This window comes from Triticum aestivum, chromosome 7D, assembly GCF_018294505.1.
Source record: "Triticum aestivum cultivar Chinese Spring chromosome 7D, IWGSC CS RefSeq v2.1, whole genome shotgun sequence".
Taxonomy (NCBI): Eukaryota; Viridiplantae; Streptophyta; class Magnoliopsida; order Poales; family Poaceae; genus Triticum; species Triticum aestivum.
Window position 1 is genome coordinate 433,924,818 of NC_057814.1, and position 26,109 is coordinate 433,950,926.

Here is a 26,109-nt window from a genome sequence, read left to right on the forward strand (position 1 = left end):
GATTTCCTTCACAAGAGCAAGAGAGAGCCGTTGGCGACTCGCCGCAGCTCCGGCCGACCGGAGCGATGACCGGTACGCCGATTGCGTCTACCACGACGGGAGATTCTACACGGTGACATTGCATGGGGTGCTCGAGGCATGGGACCTCTGCGGTCCACAAGAACCAAGCAAAGAGGTGATCATCAACGGGGACAGGAGATACAGGGGGATTCATACCAGGTTTCTGGTGTCCACGCCCTGCGGCGGCCTCTTGCAGATACGGACTCTTGAACGCATTCGTCGTCCCGGAAAAATCGAGGTGGAGGTGCTTCAAGTCGACGTCCAAGAATGCAAACTGGTCAGCTTGTCTTCTTCAACGGCCTTGCGGGATCACGCGGTGTTTGTCGGGCTGAATCATTCGGCTTGTCTGCCTGTCAGGGAGTTTCCGGAGCTCAGGCCCAACTGTGTCTACTTCACCACACCTCGGCTGATACACCATGACAATTTCGGTCTTCCGGGCTGGAGAGGTGTGGGGATTTACGACTTGGAAAATCATACGTTTGAGTACGTTTTCCCCAGCTTTGGACCGGACTATGGTGGATTGTGGCCCTCTGAACTTTGGTACGTTCCGAATCGTTGAAGGACGAGAATATGAGATGGATGGTTTTTGCTTCAAGTTGTGAACTCGCTGATTTGTAACATCCTGCTTCGGCAAACGAAGCTGGGCGTCAGTTAGCTAGAAAAGCAGGACCAGGAGCATCTATGTGTCCTTTGAGTTTCCAAATCTCAAGATTCAACTTGTCGTATGGCTTTTTCTTTCTCTTCTTTGCTCGATCATGACCGGCTATTCCGCTCAAATCCAAAATCTGAAGATTCATGGTATTATCTGTTGATTGGTTGCGCTGACATGCATGTGCTCAGCTCATAGTTGTTATTAAACTAGTATTTGTCTGAAAATATTACGGTTTTCAGTTCCAGGTGCTCCCTCTGGATTTCATTTTTTTTATGTTATACTGCACGTGTTTTGGTGATATTGATTTTTTTCCGTTTTCGCCTATTTGGTTTTCACCTGCTTTTTTAAGCACAATTATGCTTCTTGAAAAAGGAAAAAAAATGTACTTCTACGACAAGTACAAATTGACTTTCTCGAGAAGAAAAAAAAAATGCTTCCACAAGGAGCATGGATTTGCTTCTCGAAAAAAATATGCTTCCACGATAAACACAGTGCCCAGGAGAAGGAAAAATAATATCTAAGAAGCACATATTTGTTTTCGCGTTCTTCTCAGTAAGATGTGCTTCCACGATAAATATAGACGAGAAGGAGAGTTGTGCTTCTCGAAAAGGGGGAAAAGGTGAAAAATCACAACCGCGCTTTCCGGCTCCGGGTTTTTTTATTCCGTTTTCTTTCAATACTCATCTTTTTATTGCCGGTTTTTACTGTTTTTTAGGATTTTGTTTTTTTGGTATTCCTTTTTTGTTTCTGATTTTTGTTGTTTCCATTTTTCCTCGGATTTTCGTGAAAAACATTCATTGAAATTTATTAACATGAGATCTTGTTTCAAAGATCTCAAAATGAGAAATTCAACGATGAAAACAGTTCAGGATTTGGATGCGCGGTTCAACAGATAAAATGTTATGAATAAATAAGCCTACGGAAAAAAAACTCACAGGTTGCCTGCGTGGGAAGTGATCTTGATTTCCGCTTTTCGTTGGCCCGGGAAACAAACCGCGTCGGGTTCTCCCTGGGGATTGGGCCCCAACCCCGGCCCAACTGCAGAAGGCCTAAATGGGTCTTGCCCAGTGCTCATGCGAGCATAGATCCCGTAAAAAAAAAGCGAAGCCTAGACACCGGCGTTTCCATCCTCCCGATCGCCGCCGATGGAAAACGCCGCCGATGGTTCGCGCCGCTCGCCGTCGCTCCGTCTCCTCTGTCCTAAGAAGTCCATCCTCTCCTCTCCCTTACCATCCCTCCTCTGGCTCGTCGGCTCCCCTCGCTTCCTCCAGCCCGTCACCGTCGCTGCCGCCCTCCGCTGCCTCCGCTTCCTGTCTGACGACGGCCCGTTCTCCCCCGATCTTCCCCACGAAGCAGGCAAGTCTCTCACCCACCCCCTAACTTCGAGCTCTCGATCCTCCGCAGCTAGCCCCACTCATGGTCTTCCTCACCTGACAATCTCTGGTGTTGCGTGCAGACGAAATCCGTGGACTGCTCGTGAGGGGATTCGACATCGTGGGGGGCCTGTTCGTCGGGAGCGCGAATTTCGAGTCCGATGCCAGCAGACCGCTGGAACTGGCTGGGGAGCTGAGGCAGCGGTTGTTCGGCGAAAGGGCGAGCCATGGCATGGTTGGAGGCTGCGTGGATGCGTCCACCGGGGACATTCGGTTTCTTGTTTCGGAGAGTGAGGGGTCAGAAGTGGTGGAAGGGCAGGAGGTTCTGTGGGGGGATGAGCCGGGGAGGTCGCTGCTGGAGAAGGGCTGCCTTCTGCGCTGCGAGCTGCAGCTGCAGCTGCCACTCTATCTTCCTTCGGATGAGACGATGTCTGGTAAGTGCCCCTCTCTCTTCTTCAGCTGTAAATGTCAAATTGCCGTCCTTCTGAATTTTCATTGTCCAAGTCTTTAGCTTAATTTTGCATGTGTCGAGTGTGAAGCCATATATCTGAAGTATGCAATGCTTTCGTGTATAAAATTGTTCATTAGTGCTTATTATGCTTTGGTTTCACATGGTTGAGTGTTGAAAAGTGAACTTTGCCGTACTTAAATATCATGCTAGTATACCAAATTGTTTATATACCAAATTTGTAAACAAAACAATTGTTTATATACCAAATTGTTTGTGATTTCTTGGGCCTGGCGAATGTGCACTCGCAGACAAAATGATACAAACATGTGTAGAGAGATTTTTTAAGGCATAATAATCATGTTTGCAGCACTTCTCCCAATTTTTATTGAAATCATATTTTCTTATAAAGCAAAAGGGAACTTGTAGCAAGAACTATAAATCGTTCTCTACTGAACGGAAGGCAGAATTCTTTACTATCTCTTACCTTTTGTAGGCATTGAAGCGAGGTTTTCTTCACTCATTGAATCTACAGCTGCTAACCTCAGAGGTCCTCATGTTTCTTACCTAGTTGAAGGCCCGACTGCAACATTTGACGAATCACACCATTCAGTTATCTTACATGGCAATAATTTGAATTCTGTTTCCCAACTACCCATCAACACAAACACAAACAAGTGCAGTGCCAAAATCGTATCCTGTTCAGAATTCTTACCGACAAAGAGGCATGACCTCTCCTCAATAAGGGAGGTACGCTGTACTAAGCTAAACTTGCTATGCTTGTTTTGTAGTTCTAATGACCAATGTCAATTGTGAGACATTGTCATCTTCGGTCACTTGCCTCTCTTGCTTCTGTTATCCAGTCATGAAATTCAGTATACCTATCTTTAATATTTTGGGAATCACATATTTCATGGAAATCTGTTTTCAGTTTTATGGATGACTGCTTAGTAGAACTAAAACCGAGTACATGATGTGCGGTTTCAGTACTACTAGGTGTGAGGAGGAGGAGGTTAGCCTTGATGGCCAGGTGGTACCTTAGAAGGACACCTTTCGGTATTTGGGGTCAATGCTGCAGGAGGATGGGGGTATTGATGAAGATGTGAACCATCGAATCAAAGCCGGATGGATGAAGTGGCGCCAAGCTTCTGGCATTCTCTGTGACAAGAGAGTGCCACAAAAGCTAAAAGGCAAGTTCTACAGGACGGCGGCTCGACCCGCAATGTTGTATGGCGCTGAGTGTTGGCCGACTAAAAGGCGACATGTTCAACAGTTAGGTGTGGTGGAGATGCGCATGTTGAGATGGATGTGTGGCCACATGAGGAAGGATCGAGTCCGGAATGATGATATACGAGATAGAGTTGGGGTAGCACCAATTGAAGAGAAGCTTGTCCAACATTGTCTGAGATGGTTTGGGCATATTCAGCGCAGGCCTCCAGAAGCTCCAGTGCATAGTGGACGGCTAAAGCGTGCGGAGAATGTCAAGAGAGGGCGGGGTAGACCGAATTTGACATGGGAGGAGTCCGTTAAGAGAGACCTGAAGGATTGGAGTATCACCAAAGAGCTAGCATTGGATAGGGGTGCGTGGAAGCTTGCTATCCATGTGCCAGAGCCATGAGTTGGTTGCGAGATCTTATGGGTTTCACCTCTAGCCTACCCCAACTTGTTTGGGACTAAAGGCTTTGTTGTTGTTGTTGTTGTTGTTGTTGTTGTTTGAAAATATAAACTGTATGAAGGTTGAAGGACTATATGGAAAGTCGTATGGCGTCTGCTGAATGGAGATGCCTTTAATTCTGAATTTGTATAGTGTGACGATGTTGATTTATATTTCTATATCATGTGACAATCTTTAATCGCAATTCTCTGAATTTCTTATTTGCTAGAATGCAGATGCAATTCAGATAACTGTCCTATCCAACCAATCATTGAACATCTCAAAGGCTGGCTCCACTGTCCCTATGTTAAAGTACTTTCCAGGTAACTATTTTCTTATAAAAATATTCTGCTTCTCGTAAAATAAAACTTGCGCTCTTTTGCTCCCGTTTTTATAGTGAACTGCGCAATGGCTGTAGGAAAGCAATGCCTTTCGATGATCTGTAAACCGGTGGCTGCACTACCGTTTTTATGGCTTCGTAGCAACGTACATGCATTGTGCTAGTATAGTATATTCACAGTATATGAGTATATTTAGAGTAACAAAGTAATATATATAGTATCGCACCGTAGCATATGAAACGTGGGTTTAAGGTGACAAAGTAATATATATAGTATCGCACCGTAGCATATGAAACGTGGGTTTAAGTACACCTTACACCCGGTAGTAGAAAGTATTTTCCCTAAATATACTATGTAATATATGAGACGTCGGTCACTACACCTTACATCTTCAACACGGCCGTGGATCTATTATACAACCATCCCTTGAGTTATAGAATACCTATTCTACAACCACCATCCTGTGAAAATAGCCTGACCCCTGAACCTCCACTGCCCACCGCACCATCCTCCTGCGCCACCCCTTTGCTTCCCTCCCGTGTGCTGCCGATCTACTACTGTACCACTCTTCCTGATGTGACGGTGGCCCGATCTTTCGATGAGAGTGGGGATAATTATCGATTTGGTGGATTTTGACCTTGAAGATCCGGCTATACCGTACCCGACGATACGCCTCGACAATCGCTAAACCAATCTCCGATGGTTATTGACCTTGCCGTAGGCACGATCAACCTGAACAACGAGGTTCGAGTTCCTGCAAGCAATCGAAGAACTGGCAAGAACAAAGGTGAATTGCAATCTGAAATTGCGGATGAAAAATTAAGCACACGAACTAGATCAAAAGTTGGGGTTCCACTGTGGATCTGACAAGGCGGTAGTCCTACACGTCTCGTAGATGCGAAATTGTAGCGATGGCTAGACAATACAATAAAACCCGACTCTAAACCCTAACCTAGACTAGCTATTTATTAAAAGGCAATGATGCGGTCGAAACGTTTCGCTACTGCTTCCGGTCGAAGGCGGTATGTGTTGTCCACGAATCGGACTGCGCGTCGTACGTAGCTGGCCTTCCTGGAAGTTGCGCCAAGCACCTGGTGGCGTGGCCGAAAGCCAGAGGCCCACCCACGTGGTGATGTTGGCCCGTTAATCCAAGTCCCTTGGTGCACTTCATGCATGTACATGGATGGGACGTGACATGCATGCAAGAATGTTGCTCCATTTGATCTGAATGCACACTGTCTTCATCTTTTATCTCTCCTTTATTCCTAAGTACAAGTAAATCCGAATATGAGCGTAATATTATATCCTCATTAGCCAGATCATATTTATAAAGGAACGATAGTACCTGGCCATTTATTTGTCTCGCGCGCGCTCTAGTTATAGGTCCGGATGGCATAACTGATGTAGGAGTGGCGACAGGTGTAACTGCGGCAGAGATGTCCTCATCACTTCCCAATCCTCTCGCACGCTGCTGGTACACTTCCTCTCTGCCCTTCTCCATCCACCCGCGCCCACCTCCTTGCTGCCGCACCGCCCCTCCCCTTTCTCGGTGCCCCCCCCCCCCCACCCTGCAGTCTGGTCGCTGCCCTGAGCTCCAGCCCCGGCATCATCTTCCAGCATTGGCATCACCAGGTGAGAGGTCGCGCACCACCGTGAACTACCATCCTCTGTTGCCGCCCCTCCTCTAGCTCCGCCAGCACGCTGGCTCCCACTCCCGTCTCCTGCTGCAGTTCGCTGCATCTACGGACAGATGACCATTCGGCGAGACAATTCACTATGTTAAGCGAAAAAGGGAGTCCACTGCAAACTGGTGTAGTTCGCGATATAAAATATAAGTTTGCTCTTCAGACCACAGCGGTTCACTATCTGAACTGCAGCAGCCCGCTGTATAAAAATAGAAAACAGAAGTTCACTTTGTCCATGCAGAAAGTTTACGTTTTGTTGGGAAGTCCACTTTTTCAGTCGGCAATTCCATTTTTCGGTCTGGGGATGGTACACACATTGCCTGGTATTTCACATATTCACTCTAGGAAGTTCACTCTGCCGTGTACAAGTATTGTACAACAGGTCGCAGAACACATGGAGTGCATTTCTTTTCCCCCTTCATTTTTTAATCACTTTTCACTTTCCTCACTGAAAGTATTTTCATATTTTATATCAGCACCAGCACCAGCTAGCCTGAGAGTAATCGACCTGAAGCTAGATATATTATGCTACAGTTCTATGGATCTTCCTGTAGCTGTTGCTGTATCTGAGCTAGTTATTCCGGGATTAGCTGATCAGCTAAGCATTATGAAGAAGGCTATCGTCTCAGAGCTCTTAACTCAACAGCCTCAGGTATGTGACTCATAAGTCCTCTGATTGCCATGATGTCATCACTAAATCGATTAGTATATGCACATGTAAGGGCAATGGATACCTACCATTTTACTACAAACTACAAATGAACAACATGAAATGTTGGAGGTGCCACTTCAGCATGCTGCCAAGTATTGCCATAGGGATGTATAAGGTCACCAACTCTAACTCTAATAGATTATTATTTGTTTTGAACACTTTAAAAACTTAATAATTCAGATAAAAGTAAAAAAAGGGCTAGTTAGGTCCAAAATCTCAAGATATGATATGAAAAGTGGCAGCATGTTATGGAGTTGCAAAGGTTCTTTACAACATACCGAAAGCTATATCGAAACTACAAGTGGGAGTTTTAGAAACTTAGAATCAAGAGGTAATAGTAATCTTAGAAAAAGAGGTTGTAAATATGAATTCTCTGGTCACATCCCCAATTCTGCAAGGTGACAGCTGCTTAAATGTTGTCTTCTTGCCCTTGTTACTGAGAAAAGGAATCAAAACTTGAGCATCGATGCTTGAATAGTCCCTGGTTGGACTCTTGTGAGTTTTGGGGCATGTATGCACCTGTAAGAGCGTAGTAAGATTGAGCTCCAGATGGATGCTTGGTGGTGTGGCAAATGCTCCTTATTCTAAGGCCTTTTTATCAGCCATTGTGTCCTTGACTTCACTAGGTTCTAGATTATTCTTAGTTCATTTCTGAACTGAATATTATTGTGTGCTAATATTTAGTAGGTTGGCTGATGCACCAAGCACATAGCAGCAGCGAATCCTAGAGATCATCTTTTTAGGCAGAGATCACTTTAGTTTAGGATGCTAAGGGTAGGGTTTGTTAGGATGCAGAGGTTGTATTCCAAGTTTATAGTCAGTTCTCCCTGTTAAAGGGCACCATGTATGTACCTTGTTGCGAATGAGCAGTGGAATATGATTAGGCCCTGCCAGTAGGTAGATGAGGCCAAGTGTCCTTTATGGCTTTTACCCAACTTTAAAATGTCAATCCACACAATTATATCAGGTGCTATCAAGTTTTCACAATTATGTCGTGAAGAAATGTACATCATATGTGTCCTGTTGCCACACTTGCCAATGTAGTAAAAAGCAGTATGAAATTTGCAATTCACTACTTCTAATGCAATCGAAAAAGTAAAAAGAAATAACAATCAACCACTCCCTCCGTTCCATAATTCTTGTCGTGGTTTTAGTTTTGAACTAAAACCACGACAAGAATAGTTATGAACTAAAACCTCGACAAGAATTATGGAACGGAGGGAGTAACATATATCTCCGTGGATAGGGTAGTTCTCCAGTTCTGATATTTTGTTGTCGTAATTTCCATACAATAACATAATTTATTTGCATCACCATCCATGATTTTCTTGCTATTTAATATATATCTGATTGCGTGCAAAACGTTATGGAATTTTGTCTCTAACATCGTTTCTTTAATTTGTTGAAGCTTTGTCCGTACCATTTTGTTCCTCCTGGTTTGCTTATTCCTCTAACAGCTATATACGACACAAGATACGGGGAGATTGAGGAAAAGCAGAGTATGAAATTTGCTCTGATGCTTTGATGTATTTTGTAGTTCTTGTTTTAACTTAGCATGACAGTGTACTTGGGTGTATTATTACAGTTTGCATCATAAATTTGTAGGTGAACTGAGAAGAAATCTGCACTTCAGGCTTGGTCTGCCCTTGGATCGTCCTTTGTTACGGACTTCTAATGCACTAACTTTTGGTGCCATGGAAATGCGAGATAGAAGCTCATCTAAAAGTGGTATCAGTTATATTTTGTATTTTTCTTAGTTGTTCTGTTCCTTATCTTCCAGTTAGAAAATATTTTCCTGAATCCCACTGTGATCTATCATTGAGACCAGGTTCCTCATTGCTTCGAGATGTCCACAAAGAAATTCCATCTAGTGGTGGTTAGTAGTTGCATTAGTTCTTACTTTGAGAACATTAACAAATTTGCTGAATTTGTAAGGGGATAATGGTTTTTAATTTCATGTTTATTGCAGTATCTGGAGGAATCATGTCATTGATTGATGGTTCATATGAGTATTACCATTACCTACATGATGGTATTGATGACAATGTAATGTTTGTTTTTGTACTTCAGGATCTCTTTCTATTAATTCTTACCTCTCTTCTCGACAGTTTGTTTCATATATATGTGTTCTATTGCCTGATGTTCTACATATGTTAAATAATACCTAGGGTTTATTTGAGTATCTTGTTCAGTTCTTAGACAGCAGGTATAGATCCTTTACCTTCATAACAGATTATAGATTCCCACCCCATGGCTGGATGTTAGTTTCTGCATTTCTTTCGTCGGTGCTCGGAAGTCCTATCCCAGTAAGATGATAGACAATCACACCTGTCCATTTGATGGAATTAGATGCGACACATAAGCCTACTGCACAAGCAACGAGTATATTTTGCTTAGTCCGAATACATCTTATTTACCAAAAAAAATAAAACAGAACAATAAACTAGAAAAAAGGTTATCTGTTTTACATACAAAATGCAACTGTAAAGAGGTTTGAAATTCAAATATCTGATTTGAAATATACAAATATTTATTTATGGTGTTATCATATTCTTTGAAAATAGTACTCTTAGAGTAACTCCACTAGTGCATGTCACTTGCTCTAAAATCGTGCCACACAGGATTTCATGTGATCTGGAAGTGGTAGAGGAAAGGAGGAAGAGCCCTGCCTCCCATGCCAGCTCACCAACATATATGTTATCCTGGTTTTAGTAACAAGCTTAATGGAGAGGTTCTTATCATGGATGTGGCTGAACAATGAACATCATCCCCACATACTGACAAGCTTAGTAACAACCTATTGGAGGTTTTCTTAGTGTCCCCTTTTCAACTGTTGCTTGCCAAACTGTATACAACACGGCTTGCAATCTTCTCTAACCAACCTATTGTGTACCTTATCTGACTGCGGTAGCACCTATCCTTGCCCGTTTTTGCCTTTAAATTTGTAACCGAAACATACTTTACTTTAAAAACATTTGTCAGAGGATTTCCTGTTATAGGCTTTATTATATGCTTGGTTGGTGCCCCTTTCTTCAGCTGAGGAGGACATAGAGAATGGTATTTTATGAGTTGCATTTGGAAAGCTTCTACCTGAAATTGCTCTGCTAGTTCCACTTCCATGTTTTGGTTTTGTTAATAATTCTGTAGTAACATAGGTGTCTTCTGCCCATTCATGTAGAGCTATGATGAATTACTGAAGGGCACATTGTAGTTGGCATTTGCTTTAAGCCTTGCAACTGCATTGTTCGAATTCGGAAAATAGGTCAAAAGTTGCTTGCTGTAGCACTAAATCAAGTGTTGGTATTACAGGGTGGACTTTTTTTAATTACGCCTTCTGCTATAATAGCAATGCCTGGGGACTATGTTGTGTTTTGCTCGGGTACATTTAGGTAACATTGTGCATACTGCATGCCCGGAACAGAATGTGATGAGGAACAATAGATGAGGAAAATAAAAATAAAATCATATGTCAAATCTGTTTGGCTACTTCTAGATACTTCTGTTGTAGTCTAGTATTTCTTTTCTTTTCTCAACCTTAGCTACTGTTTTCTAGAGTCTTCTAGGTATGAGTAGAATGGTGAATCTTAAGTAATGTTTTCTGGAGTTTTCTAGCCATAAGTAGAAGCGAGACGTGAAGGCTTCCCAAAGTCCTATAAATACAGGTCCGCACCTCTAATTTGTAACCAGACTATGTACCCACCACCTATAATAGAACTTTTTATTCTTATTTAAGATCTTGGACTAGATCTTGTGCTCTAGGAGTTTAGGATTGAACTCCTGCTGCCATATCAGCCCTATCTCTGTCTCTAGAGCGATATCCAGCACAACACATTGAAGTTGTTCCTTCAACACTTGTGTTGTACACATTGTAATAGCAAGGTGGAGTTGCTCCTCCACAACTTTGTGCTGCTTCAGAATGCTACCCATTTTTGGTGTACCTCATTATATGGTTCAGCATGATTTTAAGTCTCAGTTTCTGTTGTGGCCAGTGCTGACAAGTCTTTGTTATCCTCCTTTTTCAGGGATGGGGATGTGCTTATCGTTCTCTACAAACAATCATGTCTTGGTACAGGCTACAACAGTATTCGTCTATAAATGTTCCTTCACACAGGTTTGGCAGACTAGATGTTATCATGCCTATTTTTCTACAATTGTTTAATAGTAACCTCTTTCTACAATGGTATAGCAGAAATTAAGATGCCAGGCTGATTAATATATTTGCTCCAACTTTCTAATCAGGGAGATCCAGCAAGTTCTTGTTGAAATTGGTGATAAGGATCCATCATTTATTGGATCTCGGGAATGGATTGGAGCGATAGAATTAAGCTTTGTGCTTGACAAACTTCTTGGTGTGAGTTTATATTTCTTTTGTGTTTGAGGAATAATTGTGCATGTTTGATGATGGTTTTCTTTTCTAAGAATGGCAATGGTTAGTTAGCAACTTACTGGCATCCTACTCCCAAACCCGAGCACCAGCATCTTAACATAAGCATCATCAACCCAGGGGTATGACCACATGGTCTCACAATGTTCATTGTTCGAAATACATTTTCGTGAATTGCTGGAGGACATGAATGCAGGGCTGTAGGTTGTATAAGTTCTAATATCACATCCTGAAGCTTGTTTGCAGTGTTGCCTGTAAACCTAGAAACAGTTTTGAGTTATATAACTCAAGCTTTTGAACATTTTTCATTTGTTACATGTTCTTGTGGTCCATTTTGCTCTGTGAATTCAGATGTTGTGTCTGATCCACAGAAAATTATTTTGGGAGAAACTGAATTTCGGAGTAGGTCATCCCCCCCCCCCCCCCCCCCCCCCCCCCCCCCGGCCAAATATGTACCTTCAAGTCTTCCAGGTTTGTTGGTCCTAATCGTACTCGGTGTACAAACCAGTGGATAGCACTGGAAATGCCCTTGCCTTAGGATGTGAACGATCTTGAGTTGGAGTTCTTGTGCATTTGTTCTATTTGATTGGAATAAAACAGTAAAAGCATCAAAATATCTTTTCACAAGGATTGGGACTTGATCCCAATATCTCTTGCACACAGGACTACACTAGCAATTTTTAGGAATACACGAGTGTGTAGTTGATGTGCTTTTGGATTATCATTAGTTGTGTTAATCTGAGAGGAGATAGTTAATTCAGTACACTCATGTGTCTTAGTCCTGTATCGATATCATACTATATGTTATTGTTTTGGCTTAACGGAATTCTGTCATGCAGGCTAGTTGCAAGATAATTAACGTGAGATCTGGTGATGAGCTTCCTGAGAAATGCAGAGAACTTGCGATACATTTTGAAACCCAGGGAACTCCTGTAATGATTGGTACGTACTTATGTTTGATGCTATTATTTACAGATGCAATAAGTTATTAAGTATTATAAATGAAAACCACGGTTCTCCATTCATCTCAAGTTGTTATAAACCCTTGAAACCTATTTTCATGGATGCTATCTTCCTGAGGATTTTGGGTCAATTAACCTCATTCTGTCTGGTGCATAAAGCATTTCAGATTCATCCTGACATTTCATACCTACTGCATATCTTGAGATCTTTTTAAAACTTTGTGCATATCTTGAGTTGGTTTGTGTCTGCTCCCAAAAGTCATCTTCTGTTCTGCTATCTTCATGGGAGGTTCGCATCTGCTCCCAAAACTCACCTTCTGTTCTGCTGCTATCTTCATGAGACTATCGGTCGCTGTCTTCTATGCGCCAGCTCTTTTTTTTTAAACTGAAAACTGCAGGGGAGGTCGCTGTCTTCTATTTCCATGCGCCAGCTCTTTTGATAGAACATGTTATATTTGTTACATTGAAAATGTTACAAACGAAAAATGTAACTTGTTACAAACGACATGGGAGATAGAACATTTGTTACATGTTCATGTTACATGAAAATAGAACATGTTACATTTTTCGTTTGTAACATTTTGATAGAGGTCGCTGTCTTCTATTTCCATGCGCCAGCTCTTCTTTTTTTAACTGAGTAACAATCTGCCTGAACTCATGGAACAAGTCAAAGGCTTGGGGCGATAAAGGCAGATGAAAGAGGTCAAAAAGCTCCTGGGAGTTGAGGACCTCATTGAAAGAAATAAGATGGTGGCAAAGGAGTGTATTTTCTTTGAAATTTGAAGTCCATGAGAGGAGAGTGCCAAGAATCACTCCAAAACCTTATGCATAACACGCATAGTGTATACAAGTACTAAATGTATGGAGTGTTATCATTTTTTTTTCGAGAAAACGCAAAAGCCTTGCGTTTCTTTTCATTGAAAAGGGGGAGGTTCAGTTACAGACATCTGAGGATGTGCGGATTACAGCAGGTGAATTAATGTACATCCCAGGTTTGGGGCAGCACAAGTCGGAGGCCAGGTGCCCCGGCTGCCGCCCATGAGCGGGGCCTCGTCCTGAATGCTATCTAGGAGCGTGTTAAGGGATGGCGTCGCATTGTCGAAGACGCAGCTGTTCCTGTGTTTCCAGACCATCCAAGGCACTAGCAGCGAGACAGATTTCAGGGCCTTGCGAAGGATCGGCGGCGTGTCTTCCTTGGCATGGTTCCACCAGTCCGTAAGCGACAGTTCCTGTGTTGGGATCGGGGCCGGTATGCGTAGCCAGGCCAGGGTCTCGTGCCATGCCTGACGGGCTAGGGGGCATTCCAGCAGCAGATGTCGCATAGTCTCCGGCTGCTGGCACATAGGAGGCAGCGGGGATGATGTTGAAGACCGTGGCGAGCCTGCCTCTCTGCCGTCCAGCAGCGGTCCTGGTTGGCTAACCAGTGGAAGAACTTGACTCGCGGCGGCGCCCAACACTTCCAGATTAGCTTCCAGGAGTGGCATCCCGTTGATCCATGGAAGGTGGCCGTGTAACAGGACTGCGCGGAATAGGTGCCGCTCACCGTCCATCTCCAGATCAACCTGTCCGGTGTGGTGGAGAGCTCGGTGCGCTGCATGATCTGCCAGAGCTGCAGATACTGACCAATCTCGTGGAGGCCGAGGTTGCCTTGGATGTCGCGTGCCCAGGAGTTGGCATTGAGTCCGTCCGCCACGGTTCTCATCGTCCGTCGTCGCTTGGGGATGCAGCCGTAGAGGTTAGGCATGAGCTCGCGCACGGATTGGCCACCTATCCATCGGTCCTCCCAGAGCAGGGCGGTCTGCTCATTCCCAATGTGTTATCATAGCTCATGGTTGCTTCAATATTCATTTTCAACTTGTGGCAATGTTTGTGCTGATTGACCAACAATAGCTGTGTTCCAAATGTGCGGTCATCTTGATGACAATCACTGTTTTATCATCTATTTCAGCCACCTACATTTTCTAGACCATCCATGCATAACACTTCCTGATAAGCAAGAAATGGCAATAAGATTAATCAAAATTGTGGCAGACACAGATAGATTAATCGAGTTGGATAATTCATGCAAAGTGGCTACACTTGGTTGCATAGATAAACCTATTCTTATACTGATCCTTTTATTATTGTCGGTAATGAATGCAGGTGGTGGAGTTTTGGCTTATACCCTTCTGGGAGTTGATTACAACGAAGCCAGCGGTGATTGTGCTTTTCTCATCCTCGATCCACACTACACTGGTGGTGATGACCTCAAGAAGATTGTTAATGGTGGATGGTGCGCGTGGAAGAAGTCTGTCGACAGCAAGGGTCGGAGCTTCTTCTTGAAGGACAAGTTCTACAACCTTCTTCTGCCACAAAGGCCCAATATGGTGTGAGAACCGGGTAATTTTAGTAGTGTTGATGTATGTAAGATCAAGCATTCTCATAGAGAGACTGGGTTGCGACTTACATTACAACAATAGGCGTTGGCCGAGTCCATAGATATTGTATTTCCAGCGTGAATAAATTTCCAGATATATCGTTATTGAGGCTGCATGAATCTCTTGTCTTTCACACATTCACATACTCCTATGTATGTCGCACACATTTTTTTACTGTTCATGTCAGCTGCATTTGAGGTCGGGAGCAGAAGAACACTTTTGTTCGTGTCGGGTCTTTCTCGTAATGCAATGACACACAGCTCTCATGCATGTTGAAGATTTTTTTTTTATACATAAAAAAGCTCCTCGCTCCATATAGCAATTTCGCAATACCCGATGGCCATTGACTAACTAGAGTTATCTGAGAACAAGTACGAGCCTCTGCAAGTGCCGAATGCGAGTTCTGACTTTCTCCTCGGAGCCCCACACGTCAAGCACCAGAGACTAGCCAGATGAAGGGACCTGTCCAGCTCATGTTTCTTGGGGTTGCCACCGGGAATTTCCTCGAGTTTGCGCCGGCACACAGAAAGCACACAGCTCATGCTTCTTGTGGTTGTCACTGGGAACTTCCCTGATTTTTCACTGGCCTGTGCCATCACTTCAAAGTACATGCATCTCCCAGTGCATATATACTTATATAACCAGAAAAGTACGCTAGAACGGGGAGGTTGACATTTTAGTTGAGAGCTGACTGAACCGAATGCAGTTTGACCTTCTCAGAATAAAATGCCCGGCTTAATCTCCACTGCACCGGGAGCTGAAAACCAGTGCTATAAGGCTAAGCATTGGCACCGCTCACTCTGCACAACGTTTTTTTAGCTCCGAGGATGATGGACACGGCAGCAAGAGCAAGGATCACCTTGCGGTGGTCTTTGTTCCTCTTCCTCGATCTGAGTTTTGCTCAGACTGCCGCAGAGGGCACACTCAAGACTCAACGTTGGCGCGATCCTGAATATGCGGTCTTTGGTGGGCAAGATGTCGTGTACCAGCATCTTGATGGCCATGGAGGATTTCTATGCGGTCCATGGAGACCACGCGACTAGGCTGGTTCTCCACATCAGGGATTCCAATGGTGGTGGCAATATCCAAGCTGCATCAGCAGGTGCGTTCATTGTGATTTTACATTGAATATAACTAGGAGGTATATGAAACAACTGTAAGATTTGGGTCTGTATGAAGAGGTGAAATCAAATCTATGCAAATATTGGCTCATAGTAATACAGTATAGTACTCCCTCCGTCCGGAATTACTTGTCCACAAATGGATAAAAGTGGATGTATCTAGAACTAAAATATGTCTAGATGCATCCATTTCTATGACAAGTATTTCTGGACGGAGGGAGTATAACGGAACACTTTGGGGGTTAGAGTAAAGAAAACAAATACTGGATGTAGGTTTCCTTGTTCTTTAGTGTTTCTCTTTTGCATTTATTATTGTGTACTGCCAATGCAAGTCTTAAACCATTCTGGGTTTTTAAATGCATATAAAAGGAGTCCCCAAAAATTACAAGTTGCAGATCTATACAAGGATTTTATGCCGCTCAATCCCTAAATTCACCGGTGCATTAAGAAATGATCATATAACCAAGGTCAATACATTAGCATTTCTACTTGCACTCGATATGTTGCTACTATAATCTAGTACAAAAAGGCTTTTATAATAAATGTTTCTCTTAACTGAGTTGATTGCACAGCTGTTGATCTTCTGGAGAATCACCATGTCCAAGCTATCATTGGTCCAGAAAAATCTGCGGAGGCTGCTTTTGTGTCTGATATTGGGAATAACAGTCAAGTCACCGTTATCTCCTTCACGGCAACGAACCCCACCCTTTCATCTGCCAATGTGCCATATTTTTTGCGCGCAACATTAAGCGATGCTGCCCAAGTGAATAGTATTGCTGCTCTCATCAAAGCATTTGGCTGGAGGGAAGTTGTGCCCATATACGAAGATACGGACTACGGTAGAGGCATCGTACCGTACCTGGTGGATGCACTCCAAGAGTTCGGAGCTTCTATGCCGTATCGCAGTGTGATAGCTCAGTCAGCAAGCAGTGACCAAGTTGAGCAAGAACTATACAAGCTAATGACAATGCAGACAAGGGTCTACATTGTGCATATGTTACCAACCACTGGTTCCATCCTCTTCAAAAAGGCCAAGGAGATTGGAATGATGACCGAAGCCTATGTGTGGATTTTGACGGATGGAATCGCAAATATCATCAACTCGCTAAGCCCTTCAGTTCTTGATGCAATGGATGGTGCATTGGGTGTGAGGTTCCATGTACCTAGATCAAAGGAACTTGATGATTTCACTGCAAGATGGAATAAGAGGTACAGACAAGACTACCCAGATGACTCACTATCGCAACTAAGCATTTACAGCCTCTGGGGTTACGATGCTTTTTGGGCCCTGGCACAAGCAGCAGCAAAGGTTAGAATGACCAGTCCCACATTTCAGAAGCAGCAATACAGAAAGAACTCAACCTGTGTTGGAACTTTGGGTGTTTCTACAGTTGGTCCAAAACTCTTAGATGCAATCTTACAATGCAAGTTCAGAGGCTTGAGTGGTGATTTTGACCTCAGAAACAGACAGCTCCAGTTTTCCACATTCCAGATAATTAATGTGGTTAGAAGAGAATCAAAAGAAATAGGTTACTGGACAGCAAAGCAAGGAATAGTCAGGAACCTGAATCAAGATGTATCAGCACACACATATTTAAACCCTATGCCTGATCTCAACCCAGTGGTTTGGCCAGGACAAACACATATAGTGCCTAAAGGATGGCAGATTCCTACTAATGGGAAGAAGCTCCGAGTAGGTGTACGGACAAGTGGATATCCTGAGTTTATGAAGGTGGACAGGGACCCTGTCACCAATGCGATAACGGCAACAGGATACGCGATAGATGTATTTGAAGAGGCGATAAAGAAACTCCCGTATGCATTCCCTTATGAATATGTATCATTTGATGCTCTCGGAGTAAATTATGGGAGCTATAATGATTTTGTCTACCAAGTTCCTCTTGGGGTGAGATTTTTTTTTTTTGCACTGTCTTATTAAGTTCAAGAAATTGCATATGCTCGGTATATTTAAGGTGATGTAACTGAAGCCATTTGTCTGGAGTATGGTTTTCCACAATACCTCATAAATACAATCATTGATTAAAAGAAACTTGGCTTTGTACTCATACAACAGTAAACAACATGCTTGCAGGTGTATGACGCAGCAATTGGGGATATAACCATCAGGCACAACAGAACATCTTATGCTAACTTTGCACTACCATATTCTGAATCTGGGTAGCAATGATCGTGCCGGTCAAAGACGACACGAATAAGAACACATGGATTTTCTTGAAGCCATTAACTGGTGACTTGTGGTTTGTAAGCATCGCATATTATCATCTACACAGGAATTGTTATGTGGCTATTGGAGCGACGAATAAGAAATGCAGAATTGACCGGTTCATTCTTCCACCAGCTTAGGACAGCAACATATTTCTCCTTCTGATCAGATTCAGCGGGAACATGGAACAGAGCTCGTAACCGAACGGATTCAAGAAAGCGCAACAGATTCCAACATACTGTGCCGAATGATTCAGATGACTACACCTGCCAGCAAGAGATAGAATATCCACAGAACACACAAGCTCAGATTCTGAACCTCAGGGGACAAGCAACAGGTTTGTGGCACGCGCCAAGTCCGAAGCAGATATTCTCCACTCGAGATGTCTAACATCATGCTGCTATCACAACTATTCATGCAAAATTTGGTGCAAAAATACAACCGTACATGTCCTGTACAAAAAAGGGAAGAAAATTCGGTGCAGCATGAAATAAGTACTAGTATGCCATTCAAACCGTAACAACTTGGTTTTTCGTGCAGGACGAATATATGGTTATATTTTTGCACCAAATTTTGGAAGGATACTTCTTATATCATGATGTTCATGCATGGTTCTTTTAAAAAAATAAATCATGTTTCTTAAGCGGAGAAAACACATCTCGAGTATAGGATGTGCAGTGGAAATAGGCAATTTTTGTGCCAAGACAGCGTGATTCAGGCTCTCATGTTGCCAGTATACATGTTAGGCGAGTTGTGCGAGGCTTGGAGGCTACCGGGTCTATTTTGACGTGCTAACATTCACGCTAGACATGTCAATGCAACAGTAATCAAACAGAAGCTTATTGCAGGAAAAAAAAAGCATTCAGTATTCTAGTGTAGATAACTTAATTTGCGAAACAGCTTCATCATCTACTCACGCAAGCCTTTTGCGTGTTCGCGAAAAAATTAACTCCAATATCAGTAGCAGAGAAACAGGTATAAGAACAAAATTGTCCAAGGCATGTGGTAATCGCTGGCTCCACATATTAGCAGGCGCGGAGGAGCGAGCTCACCACCAACTCCAAACGTTACAAGTAAAAAATAAGAAGAAAAGAATATGAAAATCATTAGTATCGATCAAATTAATTACACAATCACAAGGGACACCTCTATCTTTGCCTACTTTTACACCTCGGGACTGACCGGTGCTACAATGGCGGGCCGGTTGCCGGAAACCGGCAACAGAGACTATAACTATCCACATATACACATGAATAGGGAGGCTTTGTTATTACAAATTTCGTGGGCGAACCTACTACTTTAACAGTCACACTGACTCTGGCCTTCTAATCAACAACTCTATGCGGAGGGGTCACTTGTTCTCGGATTCTCGGGGTCGCCGGGGGCTTTTGGCCTTTCCACAGCTTCTGATGGGAAGGAACTCACACCGGGGCCGGTGGTTGCTCCATGGTTTCTTCGAGCGTCCAGCTCCATAGCATGCTCGGACGATGTGTTGGCTTCTGTCAACCCGGCTGAGTTATTAGCTGCCCAAATTTCAAGTCACATGAGATTCAACAGAAGAAAACGTTAAGGTTTACAATAAAGCTTGTCAGCATAGAAAGCATCATCTACTAAATATCTGGGCTAACATCATGCTGAACAAGAATGGGATGTTAAATATTTCGTTCACAGTCGATATGAACTACTCGACTAGTATTATTCTTTGCGCCTACACTCGACAAGAGTTCACCACCTGGAGTCATGATATCTGCTCACTATCAACTGTTATCAAACTTGTGTGTAGTTCTGATTTCATCAGGAAAGTCATAACTGAGACTCATTATGTTGATTTTTCTTTGTGAAGGTCATTTACTTTAAAATGGCCAATTTGAAAACCAAGTGCAATAGCATAGGGTGAATTTACATGCAATATACCCAACTGTAACAAGTTGGATATCTCAGATAAGTGTCAAGTCATCAACATGGAAGGGTAGAAAGATCTTAGCAAAATTATTCTCACCATTTATCTTCCCGCGTGTGATAAGCAGCCGGAGGTAGTCTCGAAACCCTGTCAACACCGTCTTTTCTTGCAGAGCGCTTAGCTCTGGAGTGTCCTGATCATGAAATGCTGATGGAAATGAAGTTCTATAATCTGATCCAAACGCGGTGCCCTGCTCGTCACACAATAGCGCCTGTGTTCCTGGAGAGGCAGGTCTATAATCCTCTTGGGTGTTATTGCAAGGTGATTCGAGATCACCAGCAGTCCGCTGATCTATATGGGTTGCAACATCAGGTTGACTAACACCACCATTCTGAACTTCACGGTTTTTCATCTTATCATTGTTTAGGTCAGCATTTGTGTAAATTCCCCTCTCTACTTCCATCTCGACTTTATTATCTGCAAATGGGAATGACACTTTAGCTCAAAATAAATCTGGATCGACAGCACTGCTGCCTGCATTAGGTGCTTAAACGAAAATGTTATTATTTCTTTCAAATTTGCAACAAAATGATCGTTCAAACTAGATATATCTTCGATGAAGCAAAGTTATTCTTCTACATGCAGGCATTTATTTTATGAGAAACCAGAAAACAGGTAGCCAAACTGATGCAAATGATATCTCAGAAGTTCTGATAATAATATTTACACTCTTGTTTTATTAATTATAACAACTATGCAAGCATCTGAAATACTACATCTATGTCCAATTAACATGTTAGTTTAGGAGCCAGGTTTGGTTATAAAAAAAATCAAGATTTGTAACTTAACAAACGAAAAGATGTTCTGTTCCTGGACACAAAGGTAGTTTTATCTTTTCACCAAGAATAATTGAATAGTTCGCCTAATTCGAGTGCTCGCTAACGGAATTTATGAAAATAACCAAGTCAAATGAAAAGGATAAAAGAAGTTACCAGCTATTGTCAGGAATGTTTCTGTTGCCTTTCTGCATACAATCACCAAATGATTTGCAAGATCATTAACATCCGTAGGATGGATAGTGTTTGCTAGCGGAGACCTATAAAAGTGCATATTTATTAATAAGCAATGCACGAAAGAGGCATCAATGTACAACTGCATTGACATCTGTTCTTTCGTAACCAATAATTTTACAAGGCACTACCTACTTTCATAAGCTATAGAGCGGGCAGTAAAAGAATAACTTCAACTATTGACAAGTAAAACTATCTTGCTTTGTCTAATGAAAACAATATTTTAGTGAAAGACATATACATTGTTGATATTAATTTGGCTAGGAGTTTAGTTGGATCAGTTTTGTTCTAAGGTTTTATTCATTTATTTCTTTTTGCAAGGAGGTTATCCAGTATTCAAATTAACCAGTCCAGCATTTTTTACTTACCTATAGACCATTTTAGATCTACTCTGATAACCAATACAGCCTTCAAGTCCACTAGAAGAAGCAACTTGTGAAGCATCCAAGTGGTTAGCCTAGAACACATGAAACAATTACCAGCCATCAAAATTTATAGATGAAGTTAGATAAAAATCAGTAACAGTGATCAAGTGGATGTACACCCAACTGGATTTTTGACACAAGAGCAGGCAGAAATAAAAGGATACTACCAACGAAATAGATGTGTCACACGAGATCAGAATTTAATATGTCAGATTATTTGAAGTTGCAGAACCAGTCAACCAGCTAATCTTGAAATTACCTCTGGACCAAGGGGGTCTTCTGGGTGTCTTTTTCTGCGTACAGGTGAATATTTATACCCAGAGGATCCAATGGCACCATTCAGAGTGACGTTAGCTGCTTGCTGAATGTTATTTTTATCAGATGCATTATCCCCTTGAATTATAGCCTGTAGCTCCTCACTTCCTTCGAAGTTCTTGCAATCCATACATTTACAATTCTTGGAACAAAGGATATTTGCTTGAAAGCATTCACAGTACTTCTTGAGACACCCTGATTTTTTGCAGTGACAACCTTTATTATGTTTTGGAACTGAAGGTGCTCCAGCATCCTGATGGCAGCGAAGATTAGTTAAGTGCACGAAAAAGAATCACAAGAAAATATTTTATTTTATTTAAATGCAGTAAACTTAATTATTATTTATTAATAAGGCAACTAAATAAATAATGCAAAAGGAGAGGCAGGTCAGACTAAAATATGGAACATAAGATAGTCAATTTAACTAGATGGGCAGGACAAAAGGGATTCCGGTTCAGGCATCAACATATAATGCAAAAATTAATGTGAGCTATTAGCGTTGCCATCTGAAAGGAAGCAGTCATGAAAGCGGAGTCGATGAAGCGGAACTGATAATGTTGGCTTCGGTAATGAAAAAATTCGTAGAGTATAATGCTCCAATACCCAAAGTTTTAGCCGCAAGGTTCGTCCACGGAAAGTGACTCGTGGCCTAAGATTAAGCCAAAAGGCATAAATGAACATGTCCCTGTTACTGACTGTTGCAATGAAATCTGCTTACTGGTCCTACACACCTTCAGGCACGGGAATGATCATCAAACAGACCGTTGCGTGGTACTAGGAATAAACCGTCTGGCACAGATGTGCCAAACAAGGATGAAGTGGAGCCAGTTTTCAAAATGATAAAGGTGTATTGAGTTGAGTGATAAAACAGTGAGATAATTCTTGGATTTGAATTATAACCCAAGAATAGTATTCCTTCTTCTGGCCTCCAGTCTCTGTACTTTTCTCCTCACATAAATAAATTTTGTTCTGCAGCCTCTTTTTATCGGATTGGCAAAAACAAATCACGTGCAGCAACTAAAAACAACTGAATACATCTTCACATAAAACTTGAGAAATTAGTTTCTGCACTTGGTTAATAGTTGGCAGAGATTGGATGTTCTATATGTATAACCAAAACAATACACGCTAATTGGAAATATATGATCTTTAAGATACAGATAGTCCACTAGAGTTTCTGCATGAATACCACGTAATTCAGAAGTCTACTGTGACACATTTCATACAAACTAACTGTTAATACCGAATAGTCTTCAAATAGTCATGCAATGTGCTTTTTTGATCACTGTTTAGTACAAAGTCATCAAGTTTAGTTCATACAAATATGCTCATGTTCGGTTCAAAAAAAAATCTCATGTTAGCTCGTTCTTGAATAGGTTCTTTAAGTATGGTTTATGGACTGTCCTTGGCATCGATTCTAGGATTCCTTCGAACTTACAGCCTTACAGCATGCTTAATAGGCGTGTACACAAGCATATCTTGTAAGTTGTAACATATAATTATTACATCATGTAGGAACATCATAAAAACGAAGGTGGAAGTGCAGAACTGATGTTTCTTATGTGTCAAAATTCAATTATCCATTTTATATAACCTCACTTCTACTGTTGTATGATGCATTTAAACCATTCTACAAGGGGAAAGAATGTACCTTTCGAACACTAAGAGCACTTGGAACGTTTTCAATCTTAGGTTGAAAAGCCTTTGGATTCCGTAGCTTAGTACTGTTAATAGCCTCCTGCCTAGCATGTTCATTCTCAACTTTATTTCCACATTGTTTACAATTGCAGCCGTCGCAATAAAGTCCTGCTGCAAAACACTCACAGTACCTAAAAAATAAATATCATGTCAGTGTTGCACCTTCTATTCAAAAGATATTAAATTTGATAATAAATGAGTTCATTTATAAATTGGATGGGATTAGTCAACTAAACATATAGAAGAAGAAACCTTAAACTTTACATGAATGTGTTAAAATAATAAAACTGCCGAAGTGGTAATTTGGTATAAACTTGAGAATACAACATTATCATTGACCCCCCAAAATGAAACAAGAGCATGAAAGCTGAACCTACGAATTTATTTTCAAAACAAACTGATCTTGCGAGTTAAGCTCAATGTATTTTATGCTTCATATTTTTGCCAATGACTACAAACATCACTTTGGACCAAAAGGAAACACAAAGTTTCTACACACATCACAACGTGATATGCTACCTGCAAATTCTCCATTAATGAGGACAAGGCAAATGGAGGAAACTATGTTACTGTAATTGATCATCTTATTCCTATCTAGTTGATATCTTAAAAGGTACAGGAGGTTTCCTTTTTTTTTTTCAAATGACACCACACAGTTCAGTTAATCACTAACACAATGCTAACTTTCCTTGCATGACAACAGAATGTTATAGTATGCATTTGCAAAGGTTCACTTAAACTGAATATTTCTATTACTTGATGTGCATTCTAAAAACAAATACTCATGTTGTGCTAGAGAACTCACAGCTTTAGACAGTGTGAGTTTTTGCAATTGCACTGCTTCTTTCTCTTTGGTGGAGTAACACTCTTAATTTCGACCAGTGGCTTTCTGAAAAATACAAGTAAAAAACAGATCATTAGTAAGAAACTTTTTATAGATGCAGTATTTTGCTTGCATTTGTTATATCTGACCAAAGAAGCAATAAGTGACTCATGAGTTACAAGCAACAAAGTGGTTCCACAAGTAACCAATAACATCATGGAATTTTATTTCCCTTAAGAATGGAGAACGGAGATGGCTCTACTATAACAGTGAGATTTTCAGCAGACTCTTTCCATCAGCGCTTCTGGTACAAGACCCACTAAGGCAAAAAAAGAAGAAGAAAAGAAGCAAAGCATGGCATCATGGTGAATGATATATAGCCAACGTTCTTCTCAATGCATACCACTTCAAGTAGCATTTTTGTACTTAAATTGAAACCCTAAAAGTCAGATAGCAAATTCAGTAACCACAGCCTTGTCACTAGCTACTGTGTCCAATATACTACAGGCCAGTGCAGACTAGCATCACGTCCACAAGCATATCAAATCCGCAACTACCAAAATTTCTCTAACCTCAAAAAAAAAATAAAAAATAAAATCCTTCCTGGCTCCATAAGACGGCAATTTTCGCTTGAAAATCACACTGGCAAAATAAAATTCAAAACGCCTGAATCGAGCCAAGTTCTTCATGCCACCACGTGAGCAAAGAACAGAGGCAGATTTCAAATTGTGAAAGCAAAACAGTAATTGCTTACATAGGCGTGAAGGAGAGTGGCCACGACCTGGCCGAGTGCATCATAGGGGCCACTGGCCTCGGCTGCGGCGGCTGCGGCGGCGCAGCTGCAGGGGGCGCCGGAGGCTGGGCGTTGTGCTGCTGCTCCGGCTCCATCGCGAATCAAAGAAATTCCCACCCGTTTAGGTCAGGGAAACGGATTCCCCGGGCGGGCTCTCCGATTGAGGCGCCCAAACAGCCCCAGGGGACCTCGGAACCGAGGCCTCGCGCGCTGGCCCGCGGAATTGGCAGGGTTTGGATCAAGAAGCCAAGAACCCGAGTTCTTGGGCGACTCCGGACTCAACAGCAGAGGAGGAAGCCGGAGAAATGAAGGGCGCCAAGAGGAGGGATCAAATCCAGGGAGCTGAATCCGGGAGGGGCGCGAGGAGGATTTGGAGGAGAGGAATTCGTGCCGCGGGCGGATTCGGGAGGGGCAGGAGGAGGGTGGTGTGGGAGGGGGCAAGGGAGGAAGAGCTGATGGGCAACGCACGCAGGAGGAGGTCTGTTTGGTCTCTCCCGAGTTTTTGAATCTCATGTGTTATATTCCGACTTACTTTCCTTTTTCTTTCTTGCCGATGCTGCTTATTTATTGTTTTTACTATACCAGCAGGTTTTATTTCCGCCTTTATTTTGTTTATTTATTATCTACAGGTATGAATTGTCAGCTGTAATTTTTTTTTCTTTTTTTTCAACTTACTTATACATTTGAGCGGTACAAGTTCTTCTTTATTCAAGAGATAAGGGATGTACGCTTAGTTTTGATATTGCTCTAAAATTTTCCGCTGAAACTTTCAAATTTCATTGTAGTATATGGATCTTGGCCATTGATTTCCCATCCATGTATAATCGGATAGATACTACTCAAAATAAATATTATTAGATCCTTGGTAAGAATAGAGAAAACTGCTTTTCATCAATAACGTCGAATAGAGCTCAACTTCACTATATTTCCCAGAAACGAACAACAAATTTCATGCTCCATTTTTTCCATTATGCATCATTGCCGCACCTACCTAATTCGGTAGGTTAGGGTGAAAAACTAATAACGCCCCCGAAGTATTCTACTCCCTCCGT

The 26,109-nt window shown here is 42.1% G+C and overlaps 2 protein-coding genes and 1 pseudogene across 3 annotated transcripts; 2 read left to right on the forward strand and 1 right to left on the reverse strand.

The window, feature by feature from the left end:
* Positions 1–1,798: 1,798 nt before the first annotated feature.
* Positions 1,799–14,803, forward strand: LOC123164568 (probable Ufm1-specific protease). The gene is made up of 13 exons (XM_044582100.1): positions 1,799–2,068; positions 2,169–2,519; positions 3,030–3,283; positions 4,417–4,510; positions 6,690–6,865; positions 8,334–8,424; positions 8,531–8,653; positions 8,754–8,801; positions 8,895–8,971; positions 10,948–11,036; positions 11,165–11,276; positions 12,149–12,251; positions 14,414–14,803. Exons 1-13 carry the CDS (start codon positions 1,858–1,860, stop codon positions 14,641–14,643), a joined length of 1,959 nt encoding a protein of 652 aa, XP_044438035.1. The 5' UTR covers positions 1,799–1,857; the 3' UTR covers positions 14,644–14,803.
* Positions 14,804–15,518: 715 nt separating this feature from the next.
* LOC123171594 (glutamate receptor 2.7-like) lies at positions 15,519–18,505 on the forward strand (annotated as a pseudogene).
* Positions 18,506–19,114: 609 nt separating this feature from the next.
* Positions 19,115–25,537, reverse strand: LOC123168266 (protein tesmin/TSO1-like CXC 5). Of its 2 annotated transcripts, none has more exons than XM_044586139.1 (8): positions 25,046–25,537; positions 24,247–24,330; positions 23,395–23,572; positions 21,688–21,996; positions 21,372–21,460; positions 20,926–21,029; positions 20,033–20,410; positions 19,115–19,556 (listed from the first exon to the last, which is right to left on the reverse strand). In XM_044586139.1, exons 1-8 carry the CDS (start codon positions 25,150–25,152, stop codon positions 19,372–19,374), a joined length of 1,434 nt encoding a protein of 477 aa, XP_044442074.1. In that variant the 5' UTR covers positions 25,153–25,537; the 3' UTR covers positions 19,115–19,371. The 2 variants fall into 2 exon arrangements, with proteins under 2 accessions (XP_044442074.1, XP_044442073.1); XM_044586138.1 differs by having other exon boundaries at positions 25,019–25,537.
* Positions 25,538–26,109: the final 572 nt, after the last annotated feature.

Excerpts from the sequence above, each read along its gene's own strand:
- LOC123168266 (XM_044586138.1), bottom strand. The coding sequence starts at position 25,152 with ATGGAGCCGGAGCAGCAGCACAACGCCCAGCCTCCGGCGCCCCCTGCA. Across the intron at positions 21,030-21,371 it reads AGATCTAAAATGGTCTATAG|GTCTCCGCTAGCAAACACTA; the intron begins GTAAGTAAAAAA and ends GCACTTTTATAG. Across the intron at positions 19,557-20,032 it reads CACACGCGGGAAGATAAATG|CTAATAACTCAGCCGGGTTG; the intron begins GTGAGAATAATT and ends AAATTTGGGCAG.
- LOC123164568 (XM_044582100.1), top strand. The coding sequence starts at position 1,858 with ATGGAAAACGCCGCCGATGGTTCGCGCCGCTCGCCGTCGCTCCGTCTC. Across the intron at positions 4,511-6,689 it reads TATGTTAAAGTACTTTCCAG|CACCAGCACCAGCTAGCCTG; the intron begins GTAACTATTTTC and ends ATTTTATATCAG. Across the intron at positions 12,252-14,413 it reads GGGAACTCCTGTAATGATTG|GTGGTGGAGTTTTGGCTTAT; the intron begins GTACGTACTTAT and ends TAATGAATGCAG.